General features: G+C 39.8%; 2 protein-coding genes across 7 annotated transcripts in view; one reads left to right on the top strand and one right to left on the bottom strand.

Annotated features, from left to right (window-relative positions):
* CEP290 (centrosomal protein 290) overlaps positions 1-2,654 on the top strand; it is a 119,152-nt gene extending 116,498 nt beyond the window's left edge. For all 6 annotated transcript variants that reach the window (XM_079774229.1, XM_079774226.1, XM_079774227.1 and 3 more), the window contains one exon: positions 2,415-2,654. In XM_079774229.1, the coding sequence (XP_079630355.1) occupies positions 2,415-2,645 (231 nt within the window). In that variant the 3' untranslated portion in view covers positions 2,646-2,654. The remainder of the gene's footprint in view (positions 1-2,414) is intronic.
* A 738-nt stretch (positions 2,655-3,392) lies between these two features.
* Positions 3,393-15,022, bottom strand: RLIG1 (RNA 5'-phosphate and 3'-OH ligase 1). The gene is made up of 7 exons (XM_079774237.1): positions 14,807-15,022; positions 11,706-11,823; positions 8,674-8,769; positions 8,171-8,287; positions 6,380-6,577; positions 4,897-5,066; positions 3,393-3,601 (listed from the first exon to the last, which is right to left on the bottom strand). Exons 1-7 carry the CDS (start codon positions 14,894-14,896, stop codon positions 3,413-3,415), a joined length of 978 nt encoding a protein of 325 aa, XP_079630363.1. The 5' UTR covers positions 14,897-15,022; the 3' UTR covers positions 3,393-3,412.
* Between the last annotated feature and the right edge of the window lie 1,593 nt (positions 15,023-16,615).

Here is a 16,615-nt window from a genome sequence, read left to right as displayed (position 1 = left end):
CCCAACTGCCCTCCCCTGCTGGCCATCTTGTAGTGGCCATCTTGTGTCCACATGGGGGCAGGATTTTTGACCACATGGGGGCATCTATATTGTGTGTTGCAGTGATGATCAATCTGTATATTACTCTTTTATTAGATAAGATAGAGAGGCCTGGTGCACGGGTGGGGCCAGCTGGTTTGCCCTGAAGGGTGTCCCAGATCAGGGTGGGGTTCCCTTGGGGCGTGGGGTGGTCTGAGCAAGGGGCCTGTGGTGGTTTGCAGGCGGGCCACGCCCCCTGGCAACCTAAGCGGAGGCCCTGGTATCTGGGATTTATTTTCCTTCTACAATTGAAACTTTGTAGCCTGGAGCGCAGCCAAGCCTGCTGCTCCCTCCGGGGCAGCAGCCATTTTCTGTGGCAGTTAATTCACCTTCTACAATTGAAACTTTGTAGCCTTAAGCGGGTGAGCCCGGCCAGGGTGTGCGGAAAGCTTTGCTTCCCCTGTTGCCGCCGGCAACCCTGGCCTGCTCTCTCAAGCTCCATTCTGTTGCCATTTGTTTGAATTTGTTTACCTTCTATAATTGAAACTTTGTAGCTTGAGTGGAGGCTTAGGCCTGCAACGGCTATGGAAAGCTTGGCTTGCTCTGTTACCTGGGAAACCTTGCTCTCTGTGGCTGTAGCCATCTTGGCTTGGGTTAATTTGCATACTTGCCCTGATTGGCTGGTGGGCGTGGCTTGGTTGGTGGGCGTGGCTTATGTAGTGGAGTGATGGTTAATTTGCATATTACCATTTTATTAGAGAAGATAGTATTACTAGAGGCCCGGTGCACAAATTCGTGCACCAGTGTGGTCCCTCAGCATGGTCTGCAGGATTCGGCCAAAACCGACTCTCTGACATCCCCCAAGGGGTCCTGGATTGTGAGAGGGAGCAGGCCAGGCTGACGGACCCCACTGGTGCACAATCGGGGCTGGGGAGGGACGTGGGAGGTTGGCCAGCTGGGGAGGGACTGTGGGAGGGCTCCAGGGCTTGTCCGGCCCGCCTCGTTTATCAAGCTAACCTACCAGTTGGAGCATATGCCCCCTGGTGGTAAGTGCATGTCATAGCGACTGGTTAACTGTCTGCCCTCTGCTGTTCAGTGCACATCATAGCGAGCAATTGAGCGGCAATAACATATCATTAGCATATTAAGCTTTGATTGGTTGAACGGACAAATGGATGACCAGACACTTAGCTTATTAGGCTTTTATTATATAGGCTAAATGTTTTATGAAAATAGCTTATGAAATGTTTTATGGTCACCATGTTTGAATTTTAAGTATGTATAATAAAAATTCCTGGGACTACATTTTATATTTGACCTTGACATTGCAAAGTCCATTATATTCCTCTGTTAAGAAATATATAAGAGCTACCAAAAAATCTGAGATAAAACTAATAGGATTAAAGAGTAAATTTATTTTTTAATTGTCACAAATATAGAGCTCATTTTAATATTTTCTTAAGTTTTTGGTCACATTGCGAACAATGTCTTTTATTTCCTTTTGAAAGTCTTTCCAGGAATAGTTCCCCTCCCTTAAAAAGATATTTGCTATGCTTTATGTCTTTCAGGAATCTGTAAATAGAACAAAAGAACATGTTATGAAAGTTAACTAGTGATTATTGGCTATTCTAAAGCTCAAATTTCCTCTTCACCAGATGCATAGCTTAGTCAGGCAAGAAGCCCTAGAATTTCCCTGATCATAAATATATTTATAAGAAATTGACCATTATTCATTACAAATAACATATTTGTAAAGAAAATATAAATGAAGCCTCAGCTAAAGAATCTTAACCAAAACAACCTTAATGCCATGTGAATAGCCATGTCTTTTTGCTTGCCTCACCGAGTATCTGAGAGTATGCTTTTGGAAAAAGATTAAAGCCCCCTCTAATTTAAGAGCTAATAAATTTTACTCAAAGACTAGGATATAACTTACAGAACAGATAATTTGATTTGGCAAATCAAATTAGTTACTTATACTGCACAATAAAACCTTATTAACAAAATCTTAATACTTCAGTCTTTATATTTGCTATTCAGGTTACTTTGGCGCTCATATTTATAATTAAATCTTTTAGTTTAAACCTAAGGAGTGTATTATATACTTATTGGAGGCCTGGTGTACAAATTCGTGCATGGGTGGGGTCCCTCAGCCTGGTCGGCGATTGGGGCTGATCGGGCCGGGAGGTGGTCAGCTGGGGGGAGGGGCCATGGGAGGTTGGCCAGCCATGGGAGTTTGGCTGTGAGAGCCCACTGACCACCAGAGGGCATCTCCTGCATTGAGTGTCTGCCCCCTGGTGGTCAGTGTGCATCATAGCTACCGTCTGGTCGTAATGGTCCCTTAGGCTTATATATATATAGATTGATGTCTTTTAAAGACAATATGTTTCTCTTAGGAGGAAATAAAAAAGTTGAAGAAAGAACTGGAAAATTTTGATCCGTCATTTTTTGAAGAAATCGAAGATCTTAAGTATAACTACAAAGAAGAAGTGAAAAAAAATATTCTTTTAGAAGAGAAGTTAAAAAAACTTTCTGAACAATTTGGAGTTGAATTAACTAGTCCTGTTGCTGTTTCTGAACAGTTTGAAGACGAAGAGGGAAGTCCTGTCAATTTCCCCACTTATTAAGGGCCAGCTATAATTACAGTTTTTATTTAACTATTTACAAGTCTCTGACCTACATGATCTCCTTTCCAATACCCTGTACCTTTACCTGAATTTGAAATTTTAGTAAATAAAGTTGTATGAAATTTTTAACACATTAGAAAAGTATATATTTGAAGATTTTTTAAAGTTAAATTATGACTATCAAGTAGGCAATGAGCTATAGTGAACTTCTGTACATTCATAATGTTTTAAGTTTTTATGAGAGTAACAATTTTAACATTTAAAATTGGGGTTTTATATTCTTACCTATTTATATTGTGTAATGGTTCTTAAATTTTGTATGTATTTATAACTTGTACATACATATATGTATATATATACAATAAGGCTGAGCCATATGTCTTGTTAAATGTCAAGCAAGATTAAATTAAACTCAGCTTTAAGTATTTAATTTTGAAAGTAAATGATCCAAAATTGTTGGTTTCATTGTCGTCTTTAAATTACTATTCAGTTATAGTGGACAGAATCCAACCCTTTGTACAAGCTGGGGAGCTTACTATTACTTACATTTTTAAATCCAGAGGTTAAAATTTGCTGATTCTAAATAAGACTTTGACTAGATATTTCCAACCGGAAAATTCATTTCTTCAAATGCTGGAAGACTTATTTCTCCATTAGACACTGAACAATAAATAGAACCTTGAGATATTTTCACCTTTTACACATGGCAGAATATTCAAGATTCAAATATAACAACAATAAAGCTGGTTTTTAATGACATTTCCAGTCTATTCATCGAGTATTATATCTTTGAGCCTACTAAATTTCTGATGATCTATTTTTGAAAAATGATTAAATAGACACTTAGTATCAAAAGCATAGTCACGTTTGTTCAAGTTCATGTTAATAATAACCGGTTTTGAATTCATGTAAGTATCTGGAATTGGCCAGCATAAACCAAGATGATGGCGATGGACCTGGAAAGAGAAAGGAAGGTATTAGCTCTAACCTGCATTTTCTTCATTGACTTAAAAATATTTATTTTGTGTGCCTACCATCTTCCAGGCACAATTTAAGGCTCCCCTTTATCTTACCCTTTACTTTTTTTCATAGCTGCTTCTCCCCCTGACATACTACATATCTGTTTATTATCTATCTTCCCCATTAAAATGTGAACTTCATGAAGGCAGACATTGTTCACCTGGACTTCGTATTTCTAGTACCTGGAAACAGGCCAGGAACATGAATTAGGGGCTCCAAAAAATTTAATAATAGAATCTGTTAATAAGTTCAGAAGCTAACCAACTGTGGGTTGGGAGACAGTCTAACCAAAGGGAATATCATGTGACAGAATGGTATATATTTTCTCTGTAATTATTTAAGTATGGTTAGAATATATACAATGTGGATATGTTTGGGATATGTGGGTGGAGGCAGTTCCAGAAAGTTGAGTAGGGGCCAGATCATGAAAAATCTTAATGTCATTAAACAGTTTTATGAAGGAGGTAACATTCTCATTCATTTATAAAGAATGAACAGGACAGGAATAACACTGAAAGTTAATATTTAAGAGGGTGATATAACAACTCAAGTTGTGAATCTGGGCTTAAATTCAAATTAACAACTAATTGGCTGGAAAGAAAGATACAGATTCAATAGACCAGAATCTTTAGGAACTGATAATTGTATGTATGAAGTAAGGAGAGTGGGGTTAAAAATGTATCTTAAGTTTTTGGCTTCAGTGAACTGTTGGGAGTCAGGGGGTTGATATAACTAGGTCCAGTTTTGAACATGAATTTTAAGAACCTGTGAGAAATAAAATAGTCAAGTCCAGGAGACAGACAGAAAGGGCACAAAGTATAAAATAATTCATTCTGTATGTTAACTGACCCTTGGCACTCTCTAACCAACAAACTCTATAACCAAGTAAGTTTGGGAAATGCTGGATTAAACAGGATTAAAAGCTGTCATTACAAAATGTCTCAGAGCAGTAATATGCAACATGAATTTCCAGTAAGGGAATATGTTGTATGCAGGGTTTTCCAGACATTTCTATCACTTTAGTTCTGAAGCACATCTAGAACAACCGATGCCCCACAGAACAAGTACAATGGAAAACACTATCATATAAGAATGGTGGCGAGTGAGATAAACAAATTAAATTCGAGTGCACCATCAGAATTACTGCAATTAGTAGAAAGCATTTTAGTGCCACTTCTACTCTGAGGAATATAAGAGGACATTAACTCCACAAGCTGTTTTCTGCCATTACCTTGATTAAAGAGCCATCATTGCAATGCCATACTATTCCTTCAATTTTACCCTCTCTGCAACCTTCAAACCAGGACAACAGATCACTGTGCTTCAAGGTAGGTAGATTTCTTATTTGAAATGCTCCATGTGGTATAAGAAGATGTAATGGATGCTTCTTGCTTCCTAATCCTAAATGATAAAATCTTGCCATTAGCTATACAAAGGTTTCAAGAAGAATGAGAACATTTACCTTTCCAAATAAAAAAGCCTTTTAAAATATTTAAGAATATATTTACCAAAAAGTTTAGTTGGTTTCCTTGCAGAGAGAGATGCTACAAGCACTCTCACTCAAAAGTGGCACCATATCCCATTAAGTTTAAATTCTACCTTTGTGCCCTCTATATCAGACTATGACCTGTGGGCAAAATCTAGCCAGATGCCTGCTTTCATAAATGATGTTAATGGAACACAACCATACCTATTCATTTAAGTACTATCTATGGCCTGTTTCAGAGGTATGGCCCACAAAACCTAAATCTTTCCTCTCTGGCCTTTTATAAAAAACGTCCTCCAACCCCTGCTCTACGCTCTACATCATTAGCCACATTCAACTATTATCCAATGTTTGCCAAACAGCCATGCCACATTTCTGACAATTTGTATAATTACTTTCTTAGCTTCTTTCTGCCAATCAGTCTGCTTCTGATCTTTATATAGGATTTTGCCATTCAAGCTGCACTGTTCTTGGGTCTGTCTTCATCCATCCCCCCGTCAACAATGTACTCCCATAGTGCCCCTGGCACTTGTACTCAATTCATCATTCACTGCCAATTCTTTATTCACTTCATACTCAGCTATTAATGCTACACTAATTACCTAGTCATGAAAAGCATACCATGATTTTTCATTCAGCTCAGTTCACCTAAATTTTAAAAAACAATGAAAAGTTACACTTGAGTAATTACCTTTTATACGTAGTTTTATAATGTTACTAGAGGCCTGGTGCACGAAATTCATGCACTGGGGGGAGGTGTCCCTCAGCCCGGCCTGAGCCCTCTCGCAGTCCTGGAGCCCTTGGGGGATGCCCAACTGCTGTGGAGGCGGGAGAGGCTCCCGCCACCACCACTGTGCTCACCAGCCGTGAGCCCGGCTTCTGGCTGAGCTGCACTCCCCCTGTGGGAGCGCATCTGCCCCCTGGTGGTTAGTGCGCACCATAGCAACCGGTTTTTCCGCTGTTCGGTCTATTTGCACATTAGCCTTTTATTATATAGGAATATAGGAAAGAACAAGAGGCTAAACATCAACATTTTGTACTAATAAAACTATTAGGTAAATTTCTCCATGGACATAAAATTAAAAGAAATAGCTATTACCCTAGGCTACTTAACTCAAGTTTATTAGTCACTTCTCTGTGTGTGTGTGTTTGTGTGTAAGTTGAACTTAGGTTGCCCTTATAAATGAATTACTATAACTACAACTGAACAGAAAAAGGCTTTACTCACCATATGGGTTTCCATTAATATTTGTCCCTATAAGCTCCAGCGTCTGTTCTAAGAGGTCTGAGAGTGGCACTGCAGTAATTTCCAAAAGACCAGAATCATCAGGATGATGCTTCAGTACCAGGGCTATTTCAAATACGTAATTAACTACAGAGGAATGCCAGCAATACTGCTTGTTGTTTTTCTCCACTGGTACCCACCCTATCATTTAAAGAAAAAAGTGGGGTGTTTTGGCATTGTCTTTCTCTGCATTGAGACAAGGTAATTTTTATTTTTGTTGTAAATTTTCCATATTTTCTGGATATTGTATTACAGAGTCACTTTTAAATTCAGTAGAAATAACAGTTTTACTACTTTTTAAATCATCATAATTTTTAAATTATAAGGTTTCATTTTGATTCTGTTGAGAAATTAACTTGATTATTCACTATAGAGCACTCAGCATTTTTACTAGAAAATTTAACTTTTCAGTAAGAATTGAGCACCATTTTAAGACACAGAATTAAAATCCTTTTTTAAAATTAAGTTTTCTCTTTACCTTCTCTCATTTCAGGGACAACAGACATAACTGTTCTACAATTTATTGTACTGTCTCCATATTTACTGAAGTGTTTGATTCATACTTACGTCCTAACTTCAGTTGCTAGAATACACTTCCTCATTGTGCTTGCTATGACATAGAATATTGTGGCCATCATGTCTGTGGCTGTCGTTACCCAAGGTTACTATAATGACCTTTTTCTTGGTATACTAGTCTCCAGGGAAACCCACCTCCCCTCCATTTTTATCTCAGTTCCATTAAAAAAAATGTAAATTTATAATCTTCATGACAAACATCAAATTCCTTTAGATGGAATACAAACCTTTTAAGATCTGAGCCGATTCCACATCTCCAGCCTCAAACTTTAAAATCTCCTCAAATGTCACACACTCAAACATTCCAGCCAAAATAAAGTGTTAAATAAAATTTCCAAAAGACTCCACGGGAGTGTGCCTAAGTAGACCCTCCCCCTTCCTTTCAGCTAATTTCCTGGTTCTTAAGCTTCAGTACAGAGGTCACTCCCCTTACTAGTAAACCTTCTCTAGCCACCACTGATTAGAGTATGAATTCTTCCTCTTTTCTCTTAACTGTAATTTGTGTACCTTTTCCTTTTGATTCTTAAATCATACTGTTATTGATGGATTTCCCCATCATGTCTACAAGATCTTTGAGGATCAGGGTTCTGATCTTCATTTTGTATTACCAGAACCTAAGAGTACTTTGCACCTTACAGGTACTCGAGATATGCCTGTTAACCTGAACCTTAATCTGGGGTATCTTTCTACTCGGCACACTTCTGCAAAAATTTTCCCTTCTCTAGTAAAACTATTTCTGAGATATTTATTTTCACCTCCCTTAATTAAAACAGTCTTCTAGGACCTTTGCAAAAAATATACACATTATTATCCCCAATTAAAAAAGTAAAGGCTTCTTAATATCTCATTTCAGAAAAGATCAATTATATCGTCTATCCTGACAACTTCAAGGCTATTTCCACTCAACACTTTATTTTCACAGACTACAGGTAGTAAACTGTCCATCTTAGGATTCTAAACCGGAGAGGACATTCTCTATATGAAACATCTTTGGTATAACTGTTACTTAACATAAATTAGACTCAAATTTTGTGCTCAACAGATAAATACTATGAAAAACCAGATTAAAGTTAAATTCCATAATTTCTGATCAAATGGATCTTTTTTTCTTTATATTAGTAAACATAAAACTGCATTTTAGAAGAGATTTCATGATACCAGGAATGTGTCCATTTTCATCAGGCATCGGATTTCCATTTAATTGTTCAATTTCCTTCGCTGGTATCCAGCACTCTGGAACAGGTTTGAAGTCCTCCTCAACATTCCAAAAAAATTCTAAAAGAATCAGATAATCTTATATGTGGCAGTACTTTAAAAAATATAAAATGCTGAAAAATTTGAAGTGGGAATAGCTAATAAACCCCATAATATCAGGTATCATATAATTATTCTCCATTCATTATCACCACAATGTGACTATACTTCTCAGGGTTAGGGTACTAACACTTTAGCTATTCAATTTTAGATACACCACCATTTTCCGATACAGGATAACAGTCTAATTCTTTTACATAGAACAATATTCAATTCTAATTTTTTTTCCCCAAAGTACTTAAATTGTATATAAGGCTACAATGTATAGAAACAACACAGCAAAAAATAACTCACAAATTTCAGCAAATTAAATCATGAAAAACTGAAGAAAAAAAAGACCTACTAACCTTTTGAGTTTTGTTTTGAATGTAGAAAATTTTTAAATCTTTTTTCAGCTAGTTTGTTAGGTTTTCTATCTAATCGAGCCCACAGATATGGCTGACCTAAATAAATAATAAAAGAAAAAGAAAAATATTAGGAGGCAAAACTTACCTTAAAATAAATTTCAGAATAAAATTTTCAATAAATAGTAGGGTCACCATCTGCAAGAGAAGCAACCCTAGAAGACAAACTGAAATAAGCAGACCAAACAGACACATCCTACCTAGCAACACCTGATATTGTAAGAAGACTTAAGTTTTGGTTAAAGAAGGATGGGAAAGCCCAGCAGGCGTGGCTCTGTGGTTGGACGTCAACCTATGAACCAGGAGGTCACGGTGGATTCCCGGTCAGGGCACATGCCCTGGTAGTGGGCTAGACCCCAGGATGTGGCGTGCAAGAGGCAGCTGATCAGTGATTCTCTCTCATCATTGATGTTTCCATCTCTCCCTCTCCCTTCCTCTCTGAAATCAATAAAAGTATATTTAAAAATATATATATTGATGGGGATGAGATAAAAAGGAAGTATGTGGCCCTTTAGAAGGCCATATTTTATTATAACTAGCATTTGTGAGAAACTGAATCTACCTCTATACTAAATAGAAATATGACAGTGAGACTAATGAGTTGCACCTGGTCTCAGGGAGACTCCTGGAGGGCTCTGCTGCTGAGGCTGCTTAGTTAGCAGGAAGATGCTTTTGTGACCAGCAAAATACAGAAATCCCCAGCGGAGACTCTATTTTGGATCCCCTGTTTTAAAGTTGTTCCCTGTACACATCAGGGGTTCCTGATTTGAGAGAGTGTGTCTTTCTAGAGCCTGGGGTGGGTTAGAGAGGGGCAACAGGAGTTTTCACCTGGCCTCTCCTGACCCTTTGCTGCGAGACAGTTTGGGTTGTGATGCACATCCTTACTTTTAATACCCTTGCTATATTATGTATCCTCCACCTGTAATAAACTGTGAGCTGTAAGAACTGTCATTACTAAGTTTTCTTTAGCAAACCTTATTCAACTGCTACCATTATACATAATCCCACATAATGATGCACAATGAAGTTTCTTCATATTAGTAGAGAAAAACCTGATTAAAATTATATTGCCATTTCTGTTTGAATGGACCTTTGTTTTTACTAGTAAACACACACACACAAAAATCATTCTTTAAGATCATTACTATAAAAAAACAAAACAAAGAAAATAACAAGTATTGGTGAGGATGTGGAAAAATTGGAAGTGTGCAGTTGGTAGGAATATAATTGGTGCAATTTCTATGGAAAACTATGAAAGTTCCTCAAAAAAATTAAAAATAGAATTATATGACTCAACAATTCCACTTCTGGATATATACACAAAAGAACTGGAAGCAGGGTCTGAAAGAGATTTTTTTTTTAATTTTTAAAAAAATATATTTTATTGATTTTTTACAGAGAGGAAGGGAGAGGGATAGAAAGCTAGAAACATCGATGAGAGAGAAACATCGATCAGCTGCCCCCTGCACGCCCCCTACCGGGGATGTGCCCGCAACCAAGGTACATGCCCTTGACCGGAATCGAACCTGGGACCTTTCAGTCTGCAGGCCGATGCTCTATCCACAGAGCCAAACCGGTTTCGGCTGAAAGAGATATTTTTTACACCATGTCATAGCAGCATTGTTCATAATAGCCAAAAGGTGGAAGCTGCCCAAGTGTACATTGATGGATGAGTGGATGGATGTGGTATATACATAGAGTGGGATACTATCCAGTCTTAAAAAAGGAAATTCTGACACATACTATAAAACATAGGTGAAGTTTAAGGATATTATGCTAAGTGAAATAAGCCAGTCACAAAAAAGACAAAAACTGTACGATTCCAGTATTTGTACTGGAGGTACCCACAGTAGTCAAAATCATAGGAAATAGAATGTTGGTTGGCAAGGACTGGAGGGAGAGGAAATGGTGAGATGTTTAATAGGTACAAAGTTTCAGTACTGGAAGATGAAGAGTTCTGGTGAAAATAGTAGCACAACCAGGCAAACTGTACACACCACTGAAGTGTACACTTGAAAATGGTTAAGGTGGTAAAATTTTATGTTATGTGTATTTTACCACAATTAAAAATGGAAAAAAATACATTTCAGAAGGGATTTCCTGATACCAGAAATATATTCAATTTTCATTTAACTGTCCTATCTCTCTTGCTTGAATTGAGGTAATTTCACCAACCAAAAGAAACTAAAAAGATTATTTCTCTTTCTATTTGAATTTCTACTTTTTTCCAAGTACATTAAAATAAATCAGAGACATTGTCAATAATAATGAAAACAATGAATCAGCACTGGGATCAGCTTTAAGGTCGGACAAACCTAGGTTCTATTACCAGTTCTTCCATTCATTAATTATATGGTACTAGAAGCCCAGTGCACGTAATTTGTGCGGGGCAGGGGGACGTCCCTCAGCCAGCCTGTGCCCTCTTGCAATCCGGGACCCCTAAGGGGATGTCTGACTGCCGGTTTAGGCCCTTTAGGCCTGATCAGTTCTAAAACAGTAATTGGACATCCCTCTCGCAATCTGGGACTCCTCGCTCCTAACCACCCGCTTACTCACTCCTTACCCCTTGTCTCCCCGCTCCTTAGTGCTGCCGTGGAGGTGGGAGAGGTTCCCACCACCACTGCTGCGCTCACCAGCCGTGAGCCTGGCTGAACGGCGCTTCCGCTGTGGGAGCGCACTGACCAACAAGGGGAGGCTCCTGCGTTGAGCATCTGCCCCCTGATGGTCAGTGTGCATCATAGCAACCAGTCATTCTGGTCATTCCACTGTAAGGGTCACCGGGCGTTTATATATATAGAATAGATATATATAGATTGGATAAATTACTTAAGTTCTCTGAGCCTCAGTTTCCATACCTGTGAAATGAAGAGCTTATTGTATAAAATTAGAGATAACATGTATAAAGCAATTACCAAATTGGATGGCCCTTAATGAGTATTAAGTAATAAATAATATTTGTAGAAGTTTTATTTTACCTTTGTAGGTAGTAACATAACAACATGTTCCATCCACTTTTTCTGTTGGAATTGCACTGTATATATCTGCATCTAATGCCTTGTGACTTACAGTTTCAGTGGCCAAAACTTTAAATGTCTTAAAAAAGAGAGAGAAAAAACTGGTTTAACAGATAGCATCTACACCCTCATACATACTCTCACCTGGAATGTTCTTTTAATTTCACTAGTTCTAAGGAACAGTCTGTTTATCCTTAAGACAATTTAAAAATATTTTGTCCATGAGGTTCTCAGGAATCATTCCCTCCTATATGGTATCACAGCAATACCTGTTTTTCTTTTTTTGGTTAATAAAACCAAAGGATATTTTTTCCAGTGCTTTTTAGAGCAAGTTAAAGGGAGGGAACAAGGGAAGGGGAGAAAGAGAGAAGCATCAATTGGTTGTCTCCCACACCCATCTGACCCCGGCTGAGATGGAACCTGCGAGCCAGGTAAGTGCCCTTGACTATGAATCGAACCAAAGACCCTTCGGTGTCAACACTCTAACCAAGGAGTCACACCAGCCTGGGCAATACCTGGCTACCCACACAGATTATTGAATTGTGCACGTTTCTTTATCCACCATAATGAGCTTGACACCAGGAACTATGTCCCATGCAGTGCTGCATCCCTAGCAAAGGTGTTCAGTATGCTCAATCACTGGTTTGACAATTATGTGCTAAATACCTCCTGAGGGTTAAGCATTATTTTTGGCCCTGGGAAACAGAGGTGAACAAAAAAGTACCTGTCTTTGGTGGAACTTTCATTTTAAGGAGGGAGGAGACAATAGTAATAAAATGCAAAACAATGTTAGGCCCGATTAAGTGCTAAAGAGAAAAACAAGTAGGGGACCTTTCAGCGCTATTAGGAGTAAATTGCACATTTATGACTTTTCTACTATCAGAAGACAAGCCAAGAGCATCAAGAATGGAGGAAAAAACTGTTCCTAGGGTTCCTACCAACTCTTCATGTGTCATTTTTCATTTCTGAGAAAGGCGTATGCCACTGTTTCAGTCTAAATTATTTGATGTAACATTCATCTTACATAATGTGAAAAAACACTGCACAATATAAACATTACATTCATGTGTGACAGACATCGATTTGCTGTTCCACCCATCTAGGCTTTCACTGGTTGGTTCTTGTATGTGCATAAGTGTTCTGACGGGGGATCAAACCTGCATCCCTGGTGTAAGACACTCTAACCAACTAAGAAGCTACCTGGCCAGGGCCTGATTCAGATCTTTTAAGATAAAAGTAAATGGGGAGTTTATTACGAATTTATAACACAAGTATCAGAGGATATCAATCTAACCTGGGGTGGTAGAAGCGCGGTCTGGCCCCTCAGTGTGTATTTATGTTTACATTTATCAAAGATCCTGGAGGAGAGATCACTGTGCCCGTGGAGCTCTGATTACAAACATCCCTTCCATAATCCAGTATCTACCACTATAGACATCTCCACAGGACAACATAAGATAAAAAGTGGTGCACAAAGCACTCCTTCTTTACTGCCATTAAAGACTTTAACTAGAAAAATAAGGCGTGTGTGCGTAAGAACTAAGACAGTAGAGTGATCCTCTACAATTTTGGGGTAGGGATAATGTCACAGAGAAGATCTGATTCAAAAAATTAAAAATTCTGGAGGTAATCTAGGAAGAGTACACAGCAAAAATAAGAGACAGAATTGTGCCTGGTATGCTCGCAGGATAAAATATAGACTTTGCTAGAACAGAGACTTCACTTTAAATGAGATTAGAGAGTAGATTGGGCCTGATGAACAGGAAGCCTTGAATTATAGTTAAGGATTTGTATGCAATGCTGTAATTAATACTATAAGCAATGCTATAAACTACTCTTAATTGCAGAGGGAAAGAGAAGGGGCTTATTTTTCCCGGTGGGAGGAAACTTTCACAAACGACACTCTCCCTGTCCAACCTACAAGGTTGAGAATCACAGCTAGAGTGAACCATTATTCAGGATGACAACGTTTCACATAGATCAGGTTTTGTTAGGAGTTAAAAAATAAAAGCCTGACAACTACTGCTACAGACATTTAGTAGTAAATGTGAGTGATTATGGGCGTGGTGTAATGATCATTACACTTTTTTCCCCACCCGTGTAGAAAAAAGTGTAATGATCATTCTGGGGGCAAGAACAATTAGGGAGCAATCAGGGTGTAAACATATCAAGACTGTAACAACAGTGATGACAGCAGAAAGCAGCCTAGAAAGAGAGGGTGTAAGTAAAAAGCATCAAGGTGAATGAAAAAGGGGCACGAAATGACTCCAGGGTTCATTCTTTAATTCAACAGGTATTTATCCAGTGCCCACCAGGGGGCCAGAAATAACGTGGCCGTGTCGGCCTTAAGGGTCTTTCCGTCTGGAACACAAGAGGGCCGGTGGGAATGATGTCAGGGGGCTGGCGGTCCAGGAGGAGGCAGCACCCACATGATACCTGGGGATTCTGCTGCCAAGGCTTTGCTATGCACGAAGGAATGATCCTCCTGCAGGTTCCTAACCTCAGACATCAGTATTTACTGAGAACTCTGGGTGTAAAACTCGGTGCTGAGAGAACAGGAAACCTTGAGATGGGAACCCCAAAACTAGAATTCAGTAGGTAATTGCTGGTATGAGAGTCTGATCTTGAGTGACCCAACTAGGCTGGTTAGACCGGGTAAAATGAAGCAAGTCTTCCACAAACGCCACTCTGTCGCCATCCTCTGGAAAAGAGGTAGGACTTGCACTGCGGTGATTACGTAAACACTTAGGGAGTTTTTCCCAAAAGTAGGCACCTGCGAAGAAAGGAGCCTGATTGAAGATGTGGGTTTTCCATTTCCACGCGAGGGCAAGTGCGAATCGCCTGACCAGAAAAAGTCCCTTGCAGACGTCCTCCCTTGCAACAGAGAAGGTCCAAAGGCCTGGAGCGCCGGTCGTACGACCCCGACCCCACACCGCCCCAGCGAAACCTGCAGGAAGACGCCAGCCCGCAGGGCGGCTCCGACGCGCCCGAGCGCCCTCCCGCTCCCGGGGCAGAAACAGCAGCCCGCGCCGCGGGGAGAAGCGCGCGGCCGCCCCAGCTACCTGATGCTCCCTTTTGGTGGAGGGCTCCTCTTTCACCTCCGTCACAAACACGCACGGCATTTTCCGCTGCACGGAGCCCAGGCGCCTCATGGTGGGCACGACACGCAATGCGAGTGGAAAGCGCGCCTCGGAACAGCGACGGGTCCCTGCAGGGAGAGGAGGCAGCGACCGCGCTCACGCCACACACGCTTCACGCCCAGGCGCAGCGGCAGCGGCCTGGACCGCCTGTACTGAGCGTGGGGCGGGGACGTACGCCGGAAGCGTACCTGGCCGCGGTGCCTTCTGGGAGTTGTAGTGCTGGAGCCGAGACACCGCCCCCTGCTCTCCCACGTGTTTCTCCCCGGGTTCTTGAAAAAAAACAGAGATCCGTTTGTGGGATGTGTGTACTTAACCACACGTAGTAACCGACGATATTTATGATAAATAATATCAAGTTATAAGTAACGAATCATTTCAATGGCGATTTAACACCGTTCTGATGAAACCTGTTCTCTTTAATAAGTTCCTGGGGGAAGCACTGTAGAAGATTAGAAATATCCAGAGACATCCCAAAGCCGAACGAAAACTGATTTCCCAGTAAGAACGTTAAAAAAATGCTATAATTAAAACACCCGGGGCAAAATAATTACCATTTGGATTACCCCTCGTTTTGAACCGCCATGTGGTCAGAATTGGTTCTGATGTTCTTTACGGAGTGCAAACCCAAACCACAGGAATACCTGCAAGCCGATTTCAACCTCAAAATTTTTTAATGGGAATCTCGTTTATCGTAATATGAGCTCCAACAGAGTCCAAATGGCTTGAGTCGTTGTAGCTAAAACAGCTTGGACTATTTCTCAAAAGAAGAACAGTGAGGATTGGGGTGGGGGCTTCACCTGATGCCGGCTGCAAGAACTTGGGACCAGGACCTTCTTAGCATTTTATAATCAACAATTAGTGACTTTTTTTTTTTTCCTCCAAAGGAATCCTGGAAAGCAGCGTCCTTCATAAGTCTCAAGGGGACAACAAATAACCCTCACAACTATCAACTGTCATTTCCCAAACTGCCACAGAATCTTCTAGGTCCGACATTCTATCATTTTTGAGGAAGGATTATCTTAAAAAACATTCCACTTGGCTTTTTTAATAATACCAATAAAACTAACCAATTTTACTCAAGAAAGCACTCTTTTATTTCCAGCGCCTTTGTTTTGTTAGTGCCTGAGGCAAAGCCTGTTGCAGAAAGGGGAGTCCAAGTCAGGAGAGTGCCACAGGACCAACCCAGGCTTAGAAACTGGACTCCTACTCTGATGGGTAGTAGCTAGCAGCTTTGCCTGATTCTCACAATCCTGAAGAGCCATCACGGAGTTACTACCTGCCCCCACACTTAAAGTGGTGTAACTGGATTACAAACTGGAAGAAAGACTTTCTTCTGTGACTGATGTGCTAGTGTTCTAACATGCACCTGTCATGAAAGACACAATGTGAGTCTACCTTGACCAACACAAAATATTTACAGAATTTTGGGGCCTACCCCCAGCTGCAGAGGCAAATTTCTCATCACTTCATTACTAGGAGTAAAAATCCTCATTGATATGGTCATAGCTTTCCCTTGAAGATGAGAATGACTTTAATAATAGGAAAGAAATCAATAAGGAAAAGAAAAAGAAAGAAAGAAAGAAAGACAGAAAGAAAGAAAGAAAGAAAGAAAGAAAGAAAGAAAGAAAGAAAGAAAGAAAGAAAGAAAGAAAGAAAGAAAAGTTAAAAAGATAGAGATTAGAGTTCTGGGCATTTTAAAGACTACCAAAATGTATGGATCTATTTGCTGTT

This window comes from Cnephaeus nilssonii (genome assembly GCF_951640355.1).
Source record: "Cnephaeus nilssonii genome assembly, chromosome: 6".
Lineage (NCBI taxonomy): Eukaryota > Metazoa > Chordata > Mammalia > Chiroptera > Vespertilionidae > Cnephaeus > Cnephaeus nilssonii.
This window is presented reverse-complemented; position numbering and strand designations above follow the sequence as displayed.